The sequence below is a fragment of the Conger conger genome, chromosome 1 (assembly GCF_963514075.1).
Source record: "Conger conger chromosome 1, fConCon1.1, whole genome shotgun sequence".
Classification (NCBI taxonomy): Eukaryota; Metazoa; Chordata; class Actinopteri; order Anguilliformes; family Congridae; genus Conger; species Conger conger.
Window position 1 is genome coordinate 46,607,381 of NC_083760.1, and position 22,623 is coordinate 46,630,003.

General features: G+C 39.4%; 1 protein-coding gene across 1 annotated transcript in view; it reads right to left on the minus strand.

Moving 5' to 3' along the window:
- Positions 1 to 3,514: 3,514 nt before the first annotated feature.
- The window catches only part of LOC133125446 (upstream-binding protein 1-like), a 39,808-nt gene continuing 20,699 nt past the window's right edge, over positions 3,515 to 22,623 (minus strand). Inside the window, exons 6-16 of the mRNA XM_061237180.1 lie at positions 21,191 to 21,339; positions 20,178 to 20,288; positions 19,031 to 19,138; positions 14,910 to 14,992; positions 14,178 to 14,232; positions 10,880 to 10,973; positions 10,577 to 10,667; positions 8,157 to 8,278; positions 7,297 to 7,439; positions 5,808 to 5,859; positions 3,515 to 5,326 (exon numbers count right to left, since the gene is read on the minus strand). Coding sequence (XP_061093164.1) covers positions 5,289 to 5,326; positions 5,808 to 5,859; positions 7,297 to 7,439; positions 8,157 to 8,278; positions 10,577 to 10,667; positions 10,880 to 10,973; positions 14,178 to 14,232; positions 14,910 to 14,992; positions 19,031 to 19,138; positions 20,178 to 20,288; positions 21,191 to 21,339 — 1,046 coding nt within the window. The 3' untranslated portion in view covers positions 3,515 to 5,288. The remainder of the gene's footprint in view (positions 5,327 to 5,807; positions 5,860 to 7,296; positions 7,440 to 8,156; positions 8,279 to 10,576; positions 10,668 to 10,879; positions 10,974 to 14,177; positions 14,233 to 14,909; positions 14,993 to 19,030; positions 19,139 to 20,177; positions 20,289 to 21,190; positions 21,340 to 22,623) is intronic.

A 22,623-nucleotide genomic window follows, 5' to 3' on the forward strand; every position in this document is an offset into this window, starting at 1 on the left:
AACACTTCTGTATCTTCAACATTGAAATCCATACCCGATTACATGTACAGTGGGTGCAATAACTATTTGATCCCTTGCTGATTTTGTAGGTTTGCCCACTTACAAAGAATGGAACTGTGTAGAATTTTAATCATGGGTACATTTTAACATTGAGAGACCGAATATCACAAAATCCACAACAACATCATAAACATATACATTTTCTAAATTTAATTTCATATTTTCACATTACATTACGTGGCATTTAGCAGATGCTCTCCAGAGCGACGTACAACAAAGTGCAAATCAATCACATTCACATGAAATAAGTATTTGATCCATAGAACAATAGGACTTAATACTTGGTGGAGAAACCTTTGTTGGCAAGCACAGAGGTCAGACATTTGTTGTAGTTTTTCACCAGGTTTGCACAGATCTTGGGAGGGATTTTGGTCTACTCCTCTTTGCAGATCCTCTCCAAATCCTTAAGGTTCCGAGGCTGTTGCTTGGCGACTTGAAGCTTCAGCTCCCTCCACAGATTTTCGATTGGATTCAGGTCTGGAGAGTGGCTAGGCCACTCCAGGACCTTAATATGCTTCTTTTTGAGCCACTCCTTTGTTGCCTTGGCCGTATGTTTTGGGTCATTGTCATGTTGGAAGACCCATCCACGACCCATTTTCAGTGCTCTCACTGAGGGAAGGAGGTTGTCGCCCAAAATTTCCTGGTACATGGCCCCATTCATCCTCCCCTCGATACGGTGAAGTCGTCCTGTCCCCTTAGCTGAGAAACACCCCCAAAGCATAAGGTGTCCACCTCCATGCTTCACAGTGGGGATGGTGTTCTTGGGGTTGTACTCAGCATTTCTCTTCCTCCAAACACAGCGAGTCGAGTTAATGCCAAATAGCTCTATTTTGGTCTCATCGGACTACTTCACCTTCTCCCAAGCCTCCTCTGGATCATCCAGGTGTTCCTTGGCAAACTTCAGACGGGCCTGTACATGTGCCTTCTTCAGCAGAGGAACCTTGCGCGTGCAGCAGGATTTTAATCCTTCACGGTGTAGTGTGTTACTGATGGTTCTCTTCGTGACTGTGGTCCCAACTGCCTTCAGGTCATTAACAAGCTCCTCCCGTGTAGTACTGGGCTGATCCCTGACCTTTCTCATGATCATTGATATTCCACGAGGCGAGATCTTGCGTGGAGCCCCAGACCAAGGGAGATTGGCGGTGACTTTGTGTTTCTACCATTTTCTAATAATTGCTCCAACAGTTGTTAACTTCTCACCAAGCTGCTTGCTTATTTTCTTGTAGCCCATCTCAGCCTTGTGCAGGTCTACAATTTTGTCCCTGATGTCCTTAAACAGCTCCTTCGTCTTGCCCATGGTGGAAACGTTGGAATCTGATTGATTGTGTGGACAGGTGTCTTTTATACAGCTACATAACGATGTAACGAGTTGACACAGGTGTTTTGGGTAATGAGTTGAGATTAGGAGTGCTTCTTAATGGAAGACTAACTGGTCTGTGGGAGCCAGAATTATTGCTGATTGGTAGGGGATCAAATACTTATTTCATGCAAAAATATAATAATAGATTTATAAAATGTATATGATGTTGTTATTATGGATTATTTTGTGATATTCTGTCTCTGAATGTTAAAATGTACCTATGAATAAAATTCTACACAGTTCCATTCTTCTAAGTGGGCAAACCTACAAAATCAGCAAGGGATCAAATAATTATTGCTCCCACTGCACATTCATCAGCTTGTCATCTGTCCAAATATCCGTTGCCATTTGCTATTGGAAATGTAGGGTAATTTAAATCATAAATGCCTTCTTCCTGACTTCTCTTGCTTTAAGGGGGAATACCTAAATGCCAGGATGAAATATGGGAGCCACACCAAATTGAGTTTGGTTCCGAATTAAGACAGGGGAAGAAGAAAGGAGCGAAACAGTATTTTTTAGGATGTGTTTGGTGGTTCATAACTATTTCATGAGTGCATGTTGAGGCAGGGGGATTAAGAATTGAGAATTGAAAGAGTACAAATATTTTAGCCTCCACTTCTGTTACAGTTTGACATGAACAACTGCTTATTTCTTCCTGATGCATTGAATACTGTTTTTGTGTTCTGATACTGATACTGTGTTTTGTGCAAGCAAAATTAAGCTCTTTTGTTTTGCAGTTTTGAACTCTGTAGATCCTTGCAACACTACACCCTGATTCCAAGTGACAACCAGTGGAATGTGTCAAGGGCAAATGTGTTAAAATTCTCACACTACCATAAATCCTCAAATTGTGGCAGGGGTCTTTTATTTACTGCACAAAGCACAGGCCTTTATTTGGGGCAGGCCTTTATTTCTTATTAGGGTTCTGTTGTAGAATTTTATTCTTAGAAATAAAGTAAAAAGCTACACTTAAAGTGGGCCAACACTGTTCAACACTTCCTGTAACCGTTCAGAAACGCAACTTGAGTAGCTAAACCATTAATGAAAGCCAAAACAGATGCGTCTTCATAAAATAACAACTTGCCAGACACGCCTTCATGAACAATAACAAATTAGCGTAGATAACAGCAAGTTAAGGATCTTTTTTTCGTAAAGTGCGTTTTATTGTGAGACATGCGTTTCGTTTGGAGCAGCATACCGGTAGGCTATGAAAAGATTTTCGCTTTGGTTTGGGATTTAATTTACTTTTGGACTGTTTGATTCTATTGCTAAATGTTGGGACTGATGGGCACTGAAATCTGGGGGGTATTTGATGGTTCACTGTTAAGTTTTATGTAGTTGAAAGAGTGTCGGGATTTCCACCCGTCTGTTTATTGCGAGTCAAGGCAGCCGCTTTCATTCATTCATTGAACGTGCGCTGTGCTGTAAATATATGGAAACCTTATTGCGTATTCAAGTAGCCTAAATTGACTTAATTTTTAATTTTGCCTGATTTACTTTTTTATTAAATTCGTAGGCTGGAATGCCTCGCGGCAACAATTGTGTTTAAATGTATACTGCTTCAGCCTTTGGCAAGCTATTCAGAAGGGGCCGGCAAGCGACTGGTAGCTTGAGAGCAACGTGTTGGAGACCCATGGTGTAGGACAACGACTTTTCATTGGCAACAGTATTAAACCAACCAACAATATAAAATATTAAGAAGAGCTCTTTTATTTCATTAAATTAAATTGAAACAATGTCTTCTAGTGCTCATGGACTGATAGCCCTACTGGTAGGCAATATTACCCCGGCTTGTATTTCGGGGCTGGCCTTTATTTGTCGGAATCGATCACGCCCCCGGCTATTATCTGAGGCCCGGCTTCAAATAGAATCCCGGACACAATTTGAGGATTTAAGGTATATTATTATACAGTAACAGGGTCAGAACATGCAAGTGATTCACCAGCATATCTTAGAACGACTGAGTCAGCATGAGGGTCCTTATAGGGAGGTAAAACTGAGGTGAAATTGTACAGTGGAGTATAGTGTGCGCATGTATATGTGTATGTGAAAAATCTACTATTTTTCAGCAACAAAAAAAAAGTATACACAAGAAAGAGGAAATGATTTGGATTTATTGTTATTAATCCCAGTACAGGCTAAAATGTGTACATCTCAACACATACTGGTACACAAGAAGCATCAACTGCTACACCTTCATTCGGACACTGTAAAATGCGAGATCACTGTTGGACAATGTCGACAGGAGCAAGAGAACTGGACACAGTGGGTAACATTCAACCTTATCCACTTGGGAGGATACAGAGCACATTGTGTGCATCCAGACAATGGCAGTCCTACAATTAATCTGGCACTAATGGAAACAGTGAGGTGGGACCTATCCTATCGATTGGGGATTTAATCAAACCTCCTAAAAAATTAAGAGGTTTGAATCCCCACAATGAATTTAATTCATTGTGCTTATTTTCAGGGCAGCTTCAAAATTATTATCTTCCTATCATCTCCTCTCTTGCCGCTACTACAAGAAATTAAATCCAGTCAAGTGATTACAGTAAAAAAAAAAAAAAAAATTCCCTCTAAACCTCCACATCCACTGGGGACTTTAGTTAAGACAGACAGCATTATCAAAACAAGACAAATGAGTGTGCAGGTGAAAATGATAGAGAGGGCTAAAAGTACAGAAAGATCCTCTATCCTGTCTGTGAAGTCAATGGCAAATCCATGACTTGGACAGTGTCCTACAACCCTTACAAGCTTTAGACACAAATTAAACAGCATGGATTGGTCATTTCTCTCCCCATTTTAAAATAACACACCATACATAAAACATTTTGGTCCCCTTCATTGTCTCTTTCAGCTCTAATCTCGTAATGTCTCCCTTCATTAATATTGAACCATGGTCATCCCATGAGTGCATTTCTGATAAATATAAAAGCAAGACTGAGAAGGACCCTTTGTGCTCCTAGTGGTTTGGGTGACTTACTTGACCCGCAAGAAAAAGTCTTACAGTGACTGTACTGTACATGTATCTATGCAGTGGCTAGTTTAGCAAGTGGGTGTGCTACGTGCATGCAGGTGGTAAGAACGATAAACTTGGCACAAGAGGCATGTCATTTTCAGTCACTTCCAATGAACATGAGAAACAATAAAACAGGCATTTGGAATCATTCCCCATGATTTTGCGTAGTCCCAATGCCCCTAGGACCATCCACCCAAGGCAGGTAAACAGCTATTTTCATAGTGCTGGCTTTACCTCATTTACACATCCAGCACAATAAGGTGTCAAATTCAAAGACCAGCAGCATGCGAGTTCAGTCTAGTGCTGGAAAGAAAAGCCTCCAGGAGTGACTTCCACAGCCACGCGTTTTATAAAGGGAAATAACTGGAGCACAGTGGGCAGCCATACAAGTACAAGGTGCCTATAGGAATTTATCTTTTCTGTTTCAGTCCACCGTGTAGCCAAGAGACGGATCTGTACACCTCAATTACTGCACTCCTTGCTCGTTTCATACAACAGAAATCTCTCCATCTGAAATTTCAAGTTAGACACAGGCATAGTCCTATCCCTGTGTGTGCAGAGTACTGGCCTTAAACATGAATTAAAGCTGTGCATCAGTGTCATAGTTGAAGCCAGGCTACAAATGTCCACAGTGTCCAATCACAGGCATTATTCTTTCACCCCTCCCCACCCCACCCCTGCCCTCCTTCAAAAACTAGAAGACACCCAAGCCCACCTCTCTAATAGTGTTTTCAATATGAAACAATGTCTACACTTAAGTCAGATTCCAACATTTACTTTTCCCAGTATCATGTTCTTCCTGCAATTTCCTTTGTATGGGGAGAGCTTCTGAAGCCAATCATCCACTTGTTACTTCAGAATCAAATGGTATCCCTCTCCACTCTCAGCTACAATGAAAGACAAAACACATTTCACAGCTTCACAACCTTCTACCTGTGCTTGAAATGAGTTTAAAGAGGCATTATAGAGGACATATGTTGTGAGTTTCTACACCAGAGGTTCCAGTGGTAAACTATGGGTTGGAACACACTGGTGGGAATTTGAGAGGCATATTAAATAGCAAAAAGTGAATATTCTATAACTTCCACTGCCATTTACACACTGTACTTTTTAGAAGAAGCAGAAGCAGTTGTTTTGACACAATTTATACTTGAGTACATCTGTGTCAGGTTACATTTTAAAAAGGGTTGCATCACTGAAAATGAATGACCTTAAATCAATTAGGCTCTGAAAGTTTGGGAAAGACTGATCTACACAATAATGCTAGAATGACATTCTATAAAACAGATGACATTGGTTTTCTTTTAATTGCAAATCAGAAAAGCAGTGTATCTTAATTCCAAAAATGCATGAGACAGGACTAAATACCTTTCAATGTGCTGATTAAAAAGCAGCTCTCATCTGGAAGATTGTAAACCATCTGTAAGAAAAAGATGAAGATGACATTCAGAACCAGTCCTGACAAACTAATATACACCCATGCATTTCCATCCATTTTGCAGGGACTCAAGAGTGATCACTTTGTTACAACATCAAAATCATCTGTTGTGGAATCCACATTAGCAAAATGCACTTGCAATAAGATTTTTTCTAAACAGAATCATTTCACTTTGAACATTTGCCTCTGGCTTTCCATGGAATATTCTGAGGCAGTGAAGAAAGGAGCACCTCCAATTCCACTCTGATATTAGCAGTAGTGTGTTGTGTGTTACTGGAGACACCATGCGTTTTGAAAGAGAATTGTCTACACTCTCCCAAATCGGTAGTGGGGTTCACAGCATGAACAAGGCTGCAGTTGCTGATCATAGGGTAGGGGAAATTACATTCCTTTTTATACATAGCCCCCCCCAGTTTAGGGGGCCAAAAGTAATTGTACAGTCTTCTCAGCTGTTTCTGATTAGTCAGGTGTATTTTAGTTAGTTTGCTCCCGTTGTAAATGTACACTTTCAGACCCGATCACTTTTTACAAACTTTATTGTGTTGCAGATTTAATTTGAAATGGATAAAATGTACATTTTTGTTTGTACATTGTCATTATGGGTTTCTGGGTGTCAAAAATAGCAACACAATAAGGTGTGCAAAAAGGGTTAGGGAAGTTACTGTATAAGAAAGCTTTCAGTATCTAGTCTTGATTCCTGGCTTTTGATTGCCTTTGGAGTCTGTTACGGGCATTTGTCAACATGAGGACAAGAGTTGTGCCAATGATAGTCAATGAAGCCATTATGAGACAGAGAAGTAAGAAAAAAAATAAAAAATTCCAATATGACATATGACAATAGGCTTACAGAGTATGAATACAGTTAAACTAAGCTTTTAAATCATTTTCACAACATTTAAAAAAATAAAGTGGTATCGGAACAGCGACATTCGCTGTTGACAAATTCCATGTAGGAGATTGCAGAAGGCAGAACCAGAAAAAATAATCTTGCAGCTACTGTACCTATTGGGAGCTACAATCCAACTGCAAAAAGGAACATCTGCCTGCCAAGTAGTAAGTTACTTCTCTGCTAATGTTACCAAACGACATTACCTTCATTTAGCAGATGGCTCAACCCAGAGTGAATTTTAAGTACAGTGTACAATTCAAGACTCTCTAGATAGGGCAGTCTGCTTAAAGCATGTGCCTGATTAATATGAGCAAAACAGTCTTATTGTCAACCTGCAGATTAAAATTATGCTGGTTTGCTTTTTTGCCAGGAAAAGGCAATAGAATTTAAAAAAGCTCATGAGCTGTTTTTATTGTCAGGATACTTCTTGGGATGCATTCATACAGATTATATCTGGCTTCTATAAACCAGTGTGTTTACGATATAACAATTTTGGTAGCCATCTAATGAATGAGCATGTGGGCCATCACCTGGTCACTGAGGAGGATATGAATGCCAGTAGGACCCTTGCGGAACACCTGGCTGACCTGGTCCAGGGAGATGCTGACGACAGATGCAATTTTGCGAGTCAGCTCCAACGCAGTCATCTCCTCCAAGTAGAGGGCATGATAAACTGCAGGTACACAGACACATTCAGGACTCAACTAAACAACACAAGGGCACCACCCTTAAAGGAGCAGTTCAACCAAAAATTTAATTAAGGTATGTCTTCACTTACCCGGAGTAGCATCTGCCAATCCAGATTTCAGTTTTGTTGAAATGTGTCACACTTTCTAAATATTTGCTGTAGTTTACCCTGGTAAAGTGGACCATGCAGGTCCTTCATCCTATGGCTTCAAAGCGCAATGGTTTTGAGAGACACTGGTTTGGTGATTTGAACAGCTTCAAAATTTATGGCAACACATTTCAGCTAAACTCCCTGAATGGACAGATACACGCCAAGTGGAAACATACATGAATTTTCGAGTGAACTGCGTACCGTATACTACATAGTTGCTGTGTCGCCAAGTGATGTACTGTATACTGCACTGTTGTGTATTGGTGTGGTGTACTGTGTATTGTGTATTGTGCAGATGCTGGTGTGTAGTGGTGTACTTTGTATTGCAGTGTTACAGTGAACTGCAGTGGTGTATTGTATATTGCCGTGTTACGTAGTGGTTTAGCATATATTGCTCTATTACAATGTTGTGTATTGGTGCACTGTATATTGTGCTATTAAAGTATTGTGTCGTGTTACACCGCATACTGCACTATTACAGTGTAGTCTTGCACCGTACACAGTGGTATTACAGTATGGTGTAGTGGTGTACTGTATATTGCATATATTTACCGTATATTGTGCTGTTGCTGTGTTCTCCACTCTCACTATCGCAAGAACCCTCGAGTGGCGCAGTGCTCTTGGTCTGCACCGTCTCCTCACACACATACACAGTCAGACGAGGCCGCACAGACCTGCACCAACATCAACAACCATTAAAACACATCAGTGATGTGCGGTGAGGTCGGTGACTGGGTAGGCAAGGGATATTCTTAAACGGAATGCTCAAAGATATTAGGCCTAGTTAGACTTTTTAAATTAGGGGCGCAAGAGGTAGTCTACAAATGCGTTTTCATATGACAACCATCCATTCAAAGTGTCATTCAAAGCACTGCGCAGTTTACACACTACATCCAAATTAAGAATCACACAAAGCTTTCCAAAAATCCACCAACACAATGTAGTGGGCGGGACCGAGGAGGTCTGCCACTACGGGGCTCATTCTAGATAGGCCGTGGCAGAAACGACTAGCTGGGGTCCTGCGTGGTGTTCAGGAAGAGCTGTAAATCCATGTGCTGAGGCATCCAAGCCCAGGTACGCTTGCTTCTAAAGCGGCTATTTTAAACTTAGGAATCTTTATCTGATAAAGTAAACCTAAAACAGATCAGTTGTGGTGGCCACTCACCCGCAGGACATTTAAATCTAGATAATTCACGGCGATCTCGCCCATGTTTGGATTATCAGTATTCTCTCCCTGTTTGTAGAGTCCATTACCCAGGCACCCAAGAAGGTGGAGACGTATGCGGATATGCCACCAGTTTGTGACGCAAAGAAAAGTTTTATGGAGTTTTACGCAAGCGAGTCTCCGTCTCGCCTTTGCATAACAATAGCTCCGTTTGTTTGTATTTTTAGATAGCCACGGCTGGCACAAGCGGGCAAGCGGTTTGTTTCTAGCTTGATTCTTTTCTCTTTTTTTCCTTTCATTAATTTGTCTTTTACCCTGGTTACATCATGATGTTTAACTGTAAAACCACTTCTCCGTGATAAGCCTGACGAGTTAATAGTTGCCAACCTAGTTAAGACCCATTTATGCTGTACGTTAAATACGCACACGGATCCGGACCGAGCGTTCTGTCCGTACTCTGCGTTCATTACGTGCGTACTTGTGCACGTTTTTTCAAAGCTTACGGATACGGAGGAAACGGAGCAGAGAGACACGAAGACGACTTTGAAAAAATGGTAATAATATGGGAAATAATTATGTTGCGATGTATTTAATGCTGTCTCCGCTTTTGCCTATTTTAAGGTACATTATTGACTGGTGTTAAATAAAGCGGTCTGCTGGCCCGTTGGCTCTCCTTCCTGCCTCGTCTGTCTCGGTCTCCCGCGGACCCGGAAGTAGCGAGCCTGGCTGCTACAGTCTGTTATATTACGAAAATAGTTCACTGAAATGTGTTTCTGAAAACATTTGAAGCGAGAAATAAGCCATACAGTTGCTGAATCTGTCTTCATTTTAGATCGACAACAGTTCGTTTAAAAGTAGCCGGCTCCTACCCAGACGTTGTCTCTCTCCCTTGAGAAGAGCAAGCACGGAAAACAGTATAGCCTGCGATTGCTAGCTGAGCCACAAAGCCACTCTCTTCTTTCATACCACTCCTGATGGAAGGAGCGCACAATTTTCTGTCCCTTGCGTTGATGAAGTTCGGGAAGTGCTGGTGTTGGTCTGCCTTTTTTAATTAAATCCAACTTTTGTTGGAAATCCAACTTACTAAAGTTGTGAAATTGTTGCATCGACATGTTTCTGACTGTGTTGTAGGTTCTAAGCACCTTGTGGTTTCGCGCCGTCTTTTGTTTTAACGTGTCGTTTACTTTTTATTGGATGATTTGAATTGGTTTGAATTTTGTTTTTTCTTTTACTCAGCCTCTGTGCGATGAAACCCTGATAAAGGCTATGTCAAATCATATTGTTTTCCTCTTCCTCTCTACTTTGTATAGCTGGGCTTTTCCCCGTGCTGCTACAGTTTTCCACTCCATGCATCTTGATAGTTTAACAAAGCAGCATCCAAATAATTTTTCTTTAGTACCAAGGAGCCTTCCAGACAATTTTAATAAACAACCTTCCTCGATGTACAGGGGTTGAAAATGGCATCTCTGGCTTTATTAAAACATAAAACTGCTATAAGAAAATAGCCACTCACTTCAATTTTCTAAGACAATGGTAATAAGCCAAACATGCAGTGTTTTAAATGTGCTCTAAGCACAAAATTATGGAACAGGATGAAATGCATGACAGCAACCATAATCAAGAGCTTGGCTAGAATGAAAACCAGCACGTAAAAGGGGAGCTCTATGCCCGAGTTTGGCCTTATATATGCATTAATGCGTTCATACATCTGCTACTGTTAAGCTTACTTTACTTTGAGGCTCTACGTTTGCACTCTTCCTGGTCTTTGCATAGTGAAAGGCAGATCCTTGGAACAGGTGAAGGTTACCTGGATTTCAGTGCATTAAACAGGCGGATCCCGTCAGCTGCGCCACAGATCTGGACCAAATCATCGCGAGTTAATTTCAGTAAATCAGAACCTGCCGGAGAAATGATGTTTTTCAATGACAGTACTGAACACACCAATGTCAATTTCCCAGTGGTAAAAGGGACCTCTGTATGTCTAGTTGTTCCACATTCCCCGTGTTCCATGTTAACTTCAAAGCAATTTCACTTTGCCCCACCTTGCCAACTAAAATCTGTATTTTTTGACTGTACTATGGCCTTAAATTTCACAGGGCAGGTGCAATACCTGAGAAATGAGAGAAAAGTCGTGCATACGCAGCAAATCTGTTCTTGTGGAGCCACTGCTGGGACTCCTGTATAGTGGCTGTCGGGCTTAGTTGCTGAAGGAGAGAAGAATATAGTATAGAAATTATTGAACTCAAACCCCAGTAAACTGAAAGCTTCAGACACAAATACATTAAATAAATATATTTGTTGTTCCACATAGCCCTTGCTCTGAGGAAGGTGAAATATGCAAGCATGTCACTTGAGCAGTTTAAAAAAGCAGTAATAACTTAAAATGTAGAATAGCTTCTTTATTGATGGACTGCCACTTTTCCTTGTGTTTTGACTATATGAATACATGACATACATCTGCAATTGTTTAATATACAGTGGCTTCAGAAAGTATTCAGACCCCTTCACTTTTTTGCACACTATGTTGTAGATGTTATTTTAAATGGATAAAACGGTCACTTTTTATCTTTAATCAATAATCAATAACTCATAATAACAAAGTAAAAACATGTTTTTAGAAATTTTAGCAAATTTATTCTGAAGTTCTTTATACTGAAATCTCTCCATATAAATATTCATAAGAGCACGAGAAAAAAGATTCTCTGATCTGATGGGACAAAAATTTAACTGTTTGGGCAGAACTCAAAGCACTATGCCTAGCAAACACCAGGCACTGCTCATCTCCTGGCTAATACCATTCCTACATCATGCTATGGAGGTGCTTATCAGTGGCAGGGACAGTGAGACCGGTTAGAATTGAGAGAAGGGTGAACGCAGTCAAATACAGAGAGGTCCTAGTGGAAAACCTGCTCCAGAGTGACCTCAGACTGGGGCAATGGTTCACCTTCAGCATGACAATAATCTGAAGCATATACCAAGACAACACTGGAATGGCTTAGGGACAAGTCTCTGACTGTCCTTGAGTGGCCCAGCCAAGGCCCAGGCTTAAACTCAGAACAGGTGGGGAGACGGCAGTTCACAGACGCTTCCCATTCAATCTTGACTGAGCTTGAGAGGATCGGACAGGAAGAATGGGACAAACTGCCCAAATCCAGGTGTGCAAAGCTTGTAGAGACTTATCCGATAAGACTGGAAGCTGTAATTGCTGCCAAAGGTACTTCTACACAGCACTGAATTAATGGTCTGAATACTTATGTCAATGATTTTTAATTAATTAGTTAAATATTTAATCCATTTAAAATTACATCTACAACACAATAGTCTGCAAAAAGTGAAGGGGTCTAATTTCTGAAGCAACTGTACACGGGGACCAAGGAAATCTAGGAATATTTGTTTGTTCTGAAAATTGTTTACTGAATGTTTATAATTGTTACAAAATGAATTGCCAAATATACAAGGAACATTCCTGGTATATTTTTGCATGCATTTTGGGACTTTGTTGTAGTATATATACTTTGGGAATTTCTTCATTTTAGCTTTAGTAAAGTTAGTTTTATTGGGCAAATAACTTATTCAGCAAATAACTCGACTTTCTGGTTTGACTTTCTGCTAAAAGTTTTGCATATGAACAGCCACACCCGACAGAATGTAGTTCATTAACAATGGAATAGTACAGTGCACACTGACAGTGTGTGTGTGTGTGTGTGTGTGTGTGTGTGTGTGTGGTTGATGTGCTGCAAGTTCTATCCCCTCTTGTCCATTTTTGTGATTGTAAAAATATGATCACTAATCATCATCCTCCCAAATACTAAGTGTCTTTTTTATTTTTTATGTACAGTATGTTGCAAATTCTTACATAAATTCTTAAAGGGAGTGTTAAGGGGCAGGAAATAGCCATGAATTATATACAAAATGGTAAACGTCTGCATTTATATAGCGCCTTTATCCAAAGTGGCAACCCTCCAACAGCCAGACGACTGCCATTGTCGCCCTCAAATTATCACAGAGGGATGTATCCACTACACATCCAACATTCATCTATATCCAAAGTTCATGAAACTATGGGATGAGATATGCAATGAGACTTTTATTGGCCATTAGGTCAGGTCTCTCTTGAAGTCATAAAAGATCTGGACCCAATAGCTCAGTTCGGGACAAAGACCAATCATTTATTTTCCTCTGTACTCCACAATTTGAGTCTTATAATAGTGGTTAAAGTGCAGATGGACAGATTTTTAGCCCTTCGCGCAAGTCCCCTTGCGGCCACGACGCGGGCATCACATGACTGCTTGAGTCAGACATTCAGTGCTCCTGCAAGCACACGAAAGGAAACAAAGTTTTCGTTCCAAACTCATTACTAAGCGGCACAGGGAAAGGGTAAAAAATGGCTTTCCTTCTTAATTTATTTATACAGGAAAAGATTAAAAGTAACATTACAGGTGGTTAAAACATGTTACAGTTTGTCAAGCCTGACTCAGCTAAAAACTGGTTCTCAGCAGGTTCCATAGCAATATTGTCATAGCAATAAGATGAAGCCAAGAACATACAAATCGTTTCGAATCGCAATGGTGAAAAACACGGCTCACTGAATAGCAAAATTAACTAGATCAATTCTTGTGTAATTATACCTGTGGCATTGAATCTGGTCTGAAGCTATGTATTGAAACGACTGGTATCTGGTAATTTCATCTCTGCGATGTAGCCATGTGAGCTACAAGCCAGATAGGGTGCTGCTAATTTAGCAATTCCCTTGGACTGGTTATATACACTCACTGAGCAGTTTAATAGGTACACAATACTAATACTCGGTAGGGCCTTTCTTTGCTCTCAAAACAGCTGCAATTCTTTGTGGCATTCTTTGAGATTATGTTCCAGGTTGACATGATTGTATCATGCAATTTCTACATATTTGTCAGCTGTACATTCATGATGTGAATCTCCCATTCTACCACATCCATAACATCCATCAATAAAAGGTGTTTTATTGGATTCAGATCCGGTGACTGGGAAGGGCACTGAAGAACACTGAACTCATCGTCATGTTCATGAAACCAGTTTGAGACAACTTTGACCAGGGTACACTGCTTATATTTTGCTTCATAGATCTTTAGTAGTTTGATCTATCACCCTCAGAGTTTATAATTCAGAAAATGTATAGGTTTACCTCATACCTTAGTTTTGCATTTGCAGCAATTTATATCTAAATTATGAAAATAAACTACATTAAGTTGATATTGTAAATGTTAAAATACCCTTTATTAAAATCAGACAATGTGCACTTTAACTACATGCATTTTTTATTACAAATCACAAATTGTGGAGTTGAGGCAAATAAATAAATGATGGGAAATTATATTGAATATTACAAATATAATACAGTTTTCCTTTTAAATGTGAAAGAAACTTACCTCCATAGCAACGTGGCTAACTGCATCTCCCTGATGATTTGGTGATGAGGAATTACTAAGAATGAAAACAGGTTTGTATACTGTCACACAGCTGAATACTATTTGCATCACTCACATGCTTAGGATCTTATGTCTTTACTGGTGCTAAATCTATCACATTGCTACCCTGTAACATTGTTCTCCTGAGTTCATATCACATAACATGTACATGCTAACTGTAGTAATAGCAAGCAAAAATCTACTTCAGCTTTGCTAAATAAAGTGTTCAGGAACAGTTAGGTAACACATCAATGAACAGAAAGAGCCCCCTAGAGGCACTGGCCATGCACTGCATTTTTGTACTAGAAGAAATTAGGCTACAGACCTAAAAGAAGATTTAAAGCTAAATTAAATTAAATTAACCTGGCCATAGAATTTTAACATTCTTAAAGTGTGACTGATTTACCAATGTTTACTAAATGCTTGTGTCATAATGTTCACATTATGGGAATTTAACTGGATTGTTACCCAGTATTGTAGCTTGTTACTTTGAACTTAGATTTGAATAGAACTTGCTGAGCTGTCATAGCCAATAGCCAGTGCCTGCTTGGATTGCTACAGCCCCCATGATGGTTAGAGTCATGGTTGGTAGCACAGTTTAGCACGCATTGCAACGTTAGATGTTTGTCACAGTACAGAGATGAGCGGCGTGGAGGTGCGGTGAAGTGTGGCGGTATTGTGAGGTATAGTTACCTGTTGGGTACAGTGCAGGAGGTAAAGGTTGGAGTAGCTGCTGGGCTGGTGCTTGCGTAGGCATTGTCTGGCCATGGTGAACACTGGTGTAGCAAAGCACAAGAACACACCACACGGTTACCATCAAAAAGCCACACAACCGCACTGCTATCCGAATCTGCCCTACACAGTGATTCTTCAATCTGTTCTACGGCTAAACGGGTGTCCTGCCTTTACTTATTCCAGATTTTATCACACTGAATCTTGGAAATGGGTCAGAAAAAAAAAAACTAAAAGTAGGTAGTTTTGGTGATAACCTTTTCTTTTAAAACTGCCTGTTCAGGCTGAACTGGCTGGTACATAGGTTGATGGGCAGCTCTTAATTTTTAGCCTCAGAGCAGAGAAAGTCAACTTTGTTTCTGAAGTTTCTTGGACTTCACCTATATCTTTTCTGTGCATGCTTGCGCAATAATAAGAACGATTAACATGCTGAACTCTGACATTACTTTTTTGGCAGCCAATAGGAAATAGGTTAGCCTACTCGTACCCAGGTGTGAATGGATTGCTATTCAGCAACTGAACGAGCGACGATTTGATTCAAACTGCTCAATTGAAAACCATCAACACTAATTTTCAACATATAATCAAACAAGATAAATTTGAGTTAATTGCAATTGTTTGAAGAAGATGATAAAGGCTGTAGATGAGGAAGAATAATAGCCAGCATTGTAGTTAAAGAAATTTGAGATTTATAGGCAAACACCATGGAGATAATGCCTCCAACATACAGTACAGTACTGTGCAAAAGTCTTAGGCAGATTTTTTTAAATCCATAAAGTAAAGATTCTTTCTAAAATAATGAAATCACTGGTTTTAAATATAAAAAAGACTATAGAGAGCAGTGAAAGAGAGCAGTCTCACTTGCTTAAAAACTACACCAAATCAATATTTGTTGTGACCACCCAAAAAACTGCATAAATTCTCTTAGTCTTAACCTACCCGCTTAAGAAAATCAGCAGGTAAGTTGTACCAAACATATTGGAGAAATTGCCACAGGTCTACTGCAGATTTAGGCTGTCTCACTTGTTTCTGGCTAGCCTGGTACTTCCAGATAGCCTTGATCAAGTTTGAAAAGTGGTCCATTACATACTCCATTTAGTTTTCCCGGTAGAGCCATTTAAAAATTGCCAGGTGTCACAATGAAAAATGAGTTGTGCCACAAAATCTGATATTTAGAGGTCCATAACTTAGTAAAGAAAAACCCTAAATCTTTGTAAATTTGTATGTAGGGATGTAGAATTCAGATCTCACCTCAGGAAACATACCTCGACTTTTGTTTTGGGCCCTTAAAACATGTTACTAATAACATTCGCTGAGATATGACCTAAAGAATATTAATTGTGGCCATTTCAACCGACCCTCTACTTTGAATATGTTGAACTGGGATCTTTGGTACTTCCAACGATCCTAACTTCATACATCTTTGTATACCTGTAACACCCCCATAATCTAAAATGGACAATAAAACAATAATTTCTAAAATAACATCTGGGGAAACTGCAAGTTGGATACAAGGGAAAGTATTGGCTATGCCAAAGACAGACTAATGAAATATAGTGAAGAATGTAAATGTTATAAAGGATTTACAGGTGATAAGACGGTCTACCTGTGTGGAAGATTTCCTGGGGAAACTGAAAGTTTTAGAGAAGATTTAAACCAGTTGCCTGGTTCATTTTGTGAGGTAAGATTCAGAGTGGCATTTTTCTTGTATAACTGCTAAAAGCTTATGATAACCGAAGAAATGCCACCCATTTCACTGCAAGGCTTAATTGTGCACATGACAGGAGTGTTGAGTATCAATTGATTCCAACAAAACCATTTGTGGGAATGCATGCTGCCTGTAAAGTTTTAACACATAGTTAAGAAAATACACAGGGATCGAGGTCTAGCAGTACAGAATGGCAGCAGTTGAAAGCTTAGAAGGCTGTGGAAAGAGAACAGCTCAAGTGATAAGACTTAATCAAAATTTAAGATGTAGCTGGATTAATTCAACCAATTTAGACTTTCATCTCAACAGATAGTAATACTAGATTACAAAGATATTAGACTCGTGTGAAACAACACATATTGTATGAATACAAATAAGTACAATTTAACTTAAGATCTATCCAATGGACTATTCAATGGACACTGGGGGCATTAAATTATACTATATAAAAAAACAAAGTAGAACTAAATTTTGAAGATCCACATGCCGAACCAACCAGTACCTTTACCTGAGATAACTGACAGAGAGGGGATTGATTCAGCAAATTCACAACCATGTTAATTGGCCTTCCAGAATAAAGGGGAACTACCAAGACACATACTGGGACCTGATTTTCATGGGAGTCACAGCAGTATCATTACTGGCGTTAATGGTTGGCTCTGACTTGCTACCTTCGGGTTTTAATAACATAGCAAAAAGGATGCCGAATACACAGAATTGAAAGCTGTAATAAAAGCTGGAACACAGCAGTCTGAGTGTAGACTACTGGGTTACTATATAGTGCTACTGGGACTCCCTTCCCTTGGTACGGCTACTATGTTGTGAGATTTTGGTCACTTTAATAACAATATGTTGTTCCTGAGTTAAACTAGCATTTATAGGGCCAAATATCTCCAAAATGAAAGTAGATGCATTTTCGGAGGTGAAATATTATCTCGATTTCCTAATTCATTAAGATGAAGTTACGGACCGCTAAATGTCATATTTCATGCTGTGACAAGTTTTTTATTGGGACACCTGGAAAACTTTAAATGGCTCTATCGGGAAAAGGAATTTCACCTTTTCTACTGAGACACTGCAGAAAACAAAAAAATATATATACAAATATCTATGACCAAATGTATATATTTATAAAAAATAAAGTTTGTAAAACTTTTGCACAGTACTGTCATTTCAGTTTTACACTGAAACGGAGACTTTGAATAGAATACATGACAGCAATACATAAAGACAACTGCATGAAATGCAACAAACAGATTTGAATCTGCATTCTCAATGGATTCGTTGATTAAAAGAGGCAGTGCAAGTCTAAAAGAGCAGCACTGAAGTGGGAATTATGCCAAATTCATTATGATATTACTTTTAAATCAATTACCTTTTTTCACTATTATTTCAGCTCCTTTTTCCATTTTGTGTTTTCTCTCGTTTCTCACATTTTAGCGCTTTTCTCAGTGTGCCCGTAATATTACATTTTCCCATTAGTCAATAACATATGTACTAGAATTTATTAATATAATTGATGAAATCGAGAAAATAAAGAAAAGAGTTTTGCCACATTTGGTTTAATTATCTTTATGAAATTATGCCACTATGGGTACAGAAATCAATGCTGCAATGCTGGACAAGTCTGATAGGCTTGGCGGTTCTTGGTAGTAAAAAAAAAAGGTACTACCGACACCTTTATAGAGTTAAAGTAAAAACAAATTTTTTTTACAATGTGTATGGACCAAACCTGGCTAAAAGAAATAGCCCTGTAGATATTTGTTATTGAGTAACAAATCATGAATTTAAGTTAGACATTACTTGAGTTATGTCTTAATATGGCTTCTTTGATTCAATGAAATGACAAATAATATACTGCATGCGCTGCAATCGTGTGCGTGTTCGGTGAATAGCTGCCTCTGCGACATGTATTTGGGCAGAAGATATAAAAAAATAAAATAAAGAAATAAACTGATATAGCTATCAACCACAAGCGGACAATGAAATGGAGCAAAAAAACGAAAACAAGGAAGGGCAGATTGAATCATCATTAATCAGTACCTCGGAATCTTTTAAACGTTTAAGAAACAAGCGATGGGCCTAATGAAGGTTGCACTGCCTTGACAGATTCCTAATCCTGTCAAATTCAAATGATACTGCAGCCATTACCCATCATTGTTCAGAATAGGCAAATATTTTTACAGAATGTTTTAAATATCAAATAAAAATTATATTTTAACATTATGACAAACCAAATTTGAGCACAACTCTACTTAATGATACTGTGATATACAACACTGATATCTTATGCTGTGCACTCTATAAGACCTAACTCTGGTATTTAACACACTGAACTGTGCAGCAGAGATGAAAATAAAGCAGAAGTGCTTACACTGCCGCGCTTTGGCAGAGAATCGCCGCAGTCTGCGGGTAAAGTCCGCTTGCTTGACTTTTTCAGCTCGTGTTCAGCTGCTTCTTCAATGATAGGCTCAAGCCTCATCTAGAGACACACCAGAGATTCGAATCAGAAGGTTTATAGATAATGAGCACATACGTACCACACACATTAAAGTGAAATCAGTGGTTTATAGACACTGTAAGAACATACTTATCCCACAGATTAGACTGGAAGCACACATTTATGCAGCGCCATCTTTACTATTCCACACTACTGTGCAAGGGATTGTTTATGCAGAATAACATTGACCACCATGCTGCAAGGTCACTGCTTGACAAAATCTTGGCCCCATTGTGACAGTATGTCTAATGAAGGGGCAGCAGTAGAGTAGAGGTTGTGGAATGAAGGCGGCAGGATCTTACACTGCTGCTGTAGCCTGGACTGATGTACTATATATGGAAATGGTCTGTAAATTAGGACAATAATTCCCCATGAGAGCATCTGCCAAGAAATTAAACATTGAGGAACATATAAGCTCTAGTACCTGTATCTGAAAATCTAAATCAATCATGGTTTCTGCTGGACAATCAATGTGTGCTTGTGTGCATGTGAGCGTGTGTCTCCGCTATACTCTGAAGCCTTTTAGCAGATAATATTGACTTTCACATTATATCATATACATTAAACACTGGCCAGATGACTCAAGTGATGAGTTTAAAAATGAAAAAACTGAGCAGTGATGGATTTAATAAGATGACTGAGCTGCACAGTAGAAGTAATGATTTAGCGTTATAGTAAGGAGGTTTGTTTAATAAGGTAATTGAACAGTACGTTTAGGCAATGAGTTTTAACATTTAATGATTGAGCATTACAATAAGGTGATGAGTTTAATAAGGAACAGTAATGACTGAGCATTAGAGTAAGGTGATGAGTTTAAAAGAGTATCTGAGCTGTACAGTAGTGAGGCAATTGAGCAGGACAGTATGGTAATAACTGCTCAGTAGTAATGAGGAATAGAGTAGAAGGATGAAAATAACACTGTATGACTGAGCAGTGAAGTAAAGCGATGAGTTTAATAACTGAACATTGAGCAGTGGTGAGTTTGGGCGATGACTGGGCTGGATGCCAGATTGGGCTTTACTTCAGACAGGATAGTGGTATCATAGGAGGGCTGGTATTTCTCTTTCTCCAGCGCCGTACGCTTTTCCATCTTTTCCCGATCAGTCTTCTGTTTCCTGTCAGCCCCTTTGGGCTGAAGCAGTCAAAGGAAGGGAAGAGTCACTTTTTTGGCTGCATTTTGTACATATTCTTCAGATTAAATGACATTACAGGCAATCAACAGATGCTCGTATGCAGAGGGACCTACACAACTTTTACTCATTATCCATTTACACAGCTGGAAAATATACTGAAGCAGTTCAAACTACAGTGCAGTCCATAGGTATTTGGACAGTGGCACAATTGTTGTTATTTAGGCTCTGTACTCCAGCACATGGGATTGGAAATTAAATATCAAATAAAAGTACAGACTATCACCTTTCATTTGAGGGCATTTACATCCATATTGGGTGATCAGTGTAGGAATTGCATCCCTGTCTACACATAGTCCGCTGATTTCATAGGAACAATACTAATTAGACAGTTGGCTTCTCAGTGCTTTCTGATTAGTCAGGAGTATTCAATAACTTCCTTTGTGAGGGTATAAAAGAAAGCTTTCAGTCTAGTCTTGATTCTAGGCTTTTGATAAACATACTGTAGACCACCCTGCCAAACTACCACAGCAGCACCATACTGCTCCATTTTCCCAATAATGACATGGAAGCTTGGACCCATGTACATTACATTGCAATTATTTAGCCAATCCTTTTTTCCCAATCGACTTACAGTTGATTAGACTAGGCAGGGGAACATCCCTCCTGGAACAATGTGGGGTTAAGGACCTTGCTCAAGGCCTAACAGCTGCACAGATTATAGCGTGACTACACCAAGGCATGAACCACCAACCTTCCTGGTCACGCACCTTAGCCACTAGGCTACATGCTGTCCCAATTCCAGTTTTACAACATCTAATTTCACCAGATTCAGCACAGCTGAAACCGTGGGCCTCAGCTCAGCCATTCGGGTTGGACCTATCATCGTGTCAGCTCGGCTCACCTTGAACACCTTGATTTGGCAGCTGGCAGAGTGCAGGTGTTCAGTGTACTCCCCACTTTCGTTCTGCTTGAAGGTGTCGATTTGGATGCGAAAGGGCACTCCCTTCTCCCCTCCGTGTTTGCGGGGGGTGAACTCTGTGCTGATGCAGTGTACCTTGGAACACAAAAGCAGAGAAGGCCGGGTGATGAAGCCTTGAATGATGAGATCCATTTCTCTAGAACACATGTGGTCTATTAGTTTATTTAGTGTAGGGAAAATATATTTATTTGCAAAAGAGATGCCTCAGTACACAAGAAATCCTGACTAGCTATACATAAACCAGGTCACACAGAATATATGCTGGTCAATGACAAATGCAAGTCAAGTAATAATGTCGTTATACAGTGGAATCTAGAATTACAGGCCACATTGATGAATATGCACAAAAAGTGCTGTAAACTAAAAATAAACCGAAATAACAGTTATTGAAATAAGCTTTATTAATTACACTTCATTAATGATTCACTAGAATCAACTAAAGTCTTACATTTAAAAAAGAAAAAAGAAAAAAGTTTTTTTCTCCAAAAAACAGCTTCCACAATTATTGGCACCCCTGGTTTAATACTTTGTGCAAACACCTCTGGCAAAGATGACAGCCACAAGTCTTCCTATAATTTGTGATAAGGTTACAAAACACATTGGGAGCGATTTTTGACCATTCTTCCACGCAGAACTTTTCAGAATCATTGATATCCTTGGCATCTTCAGTTCAGACCACTTGGCATCTTCAGTTCAGATTTTTCATAGGATTAAAGTTTTCATGTATCCTACTGGACAATCTACCTATGAACAAGACTCAGCATCCTAGCAAAGACAAACATATTTTCTGCCAAGATTCCCTAGTACTTTGTTGAATTAATTGTGCCATTGATCTTAAATAGTGCCCCTGGACAACAGGCAGCAAAACATGCCAAAACATCAATGCACCACCGCCATATTTGACAGTAGGTATGAGGTACTTTTCCCTGTATGCATTCCATTTTGCCGCTAAACACGTTTATATTGTGTGTGGCCACAATATAACATTTTTGTCTCATCTGACCACAGCACTCTATTCCAGCCATAATTCCAATGATGTCCGGAAAACTGAAGATGCTTGGCTTTGTTTATTGTGCTCAGTAAGGGCTGTCTTCATGCCAAACTTCCCAAAGAGTTTGCTGGTGTGGAAGTGCCATTTTATGTTTTTTTAGTTTTAGTTTTCTTATTTGGAACCAATCTTAATTCTTAAACAGCAATTCTCTGGTTACTTATGGCCTCCCTCACCATCTTCCTCTTCCTGGCAAGTCTGCAACCATTCCATATGTTTTACGCCATTTTATTATTGCCCTCACAGTGCTGAGTGGTATGTTTAACTGGTTATGGGGGTTTTTTGTACCCATTACCCGACTTGTGAT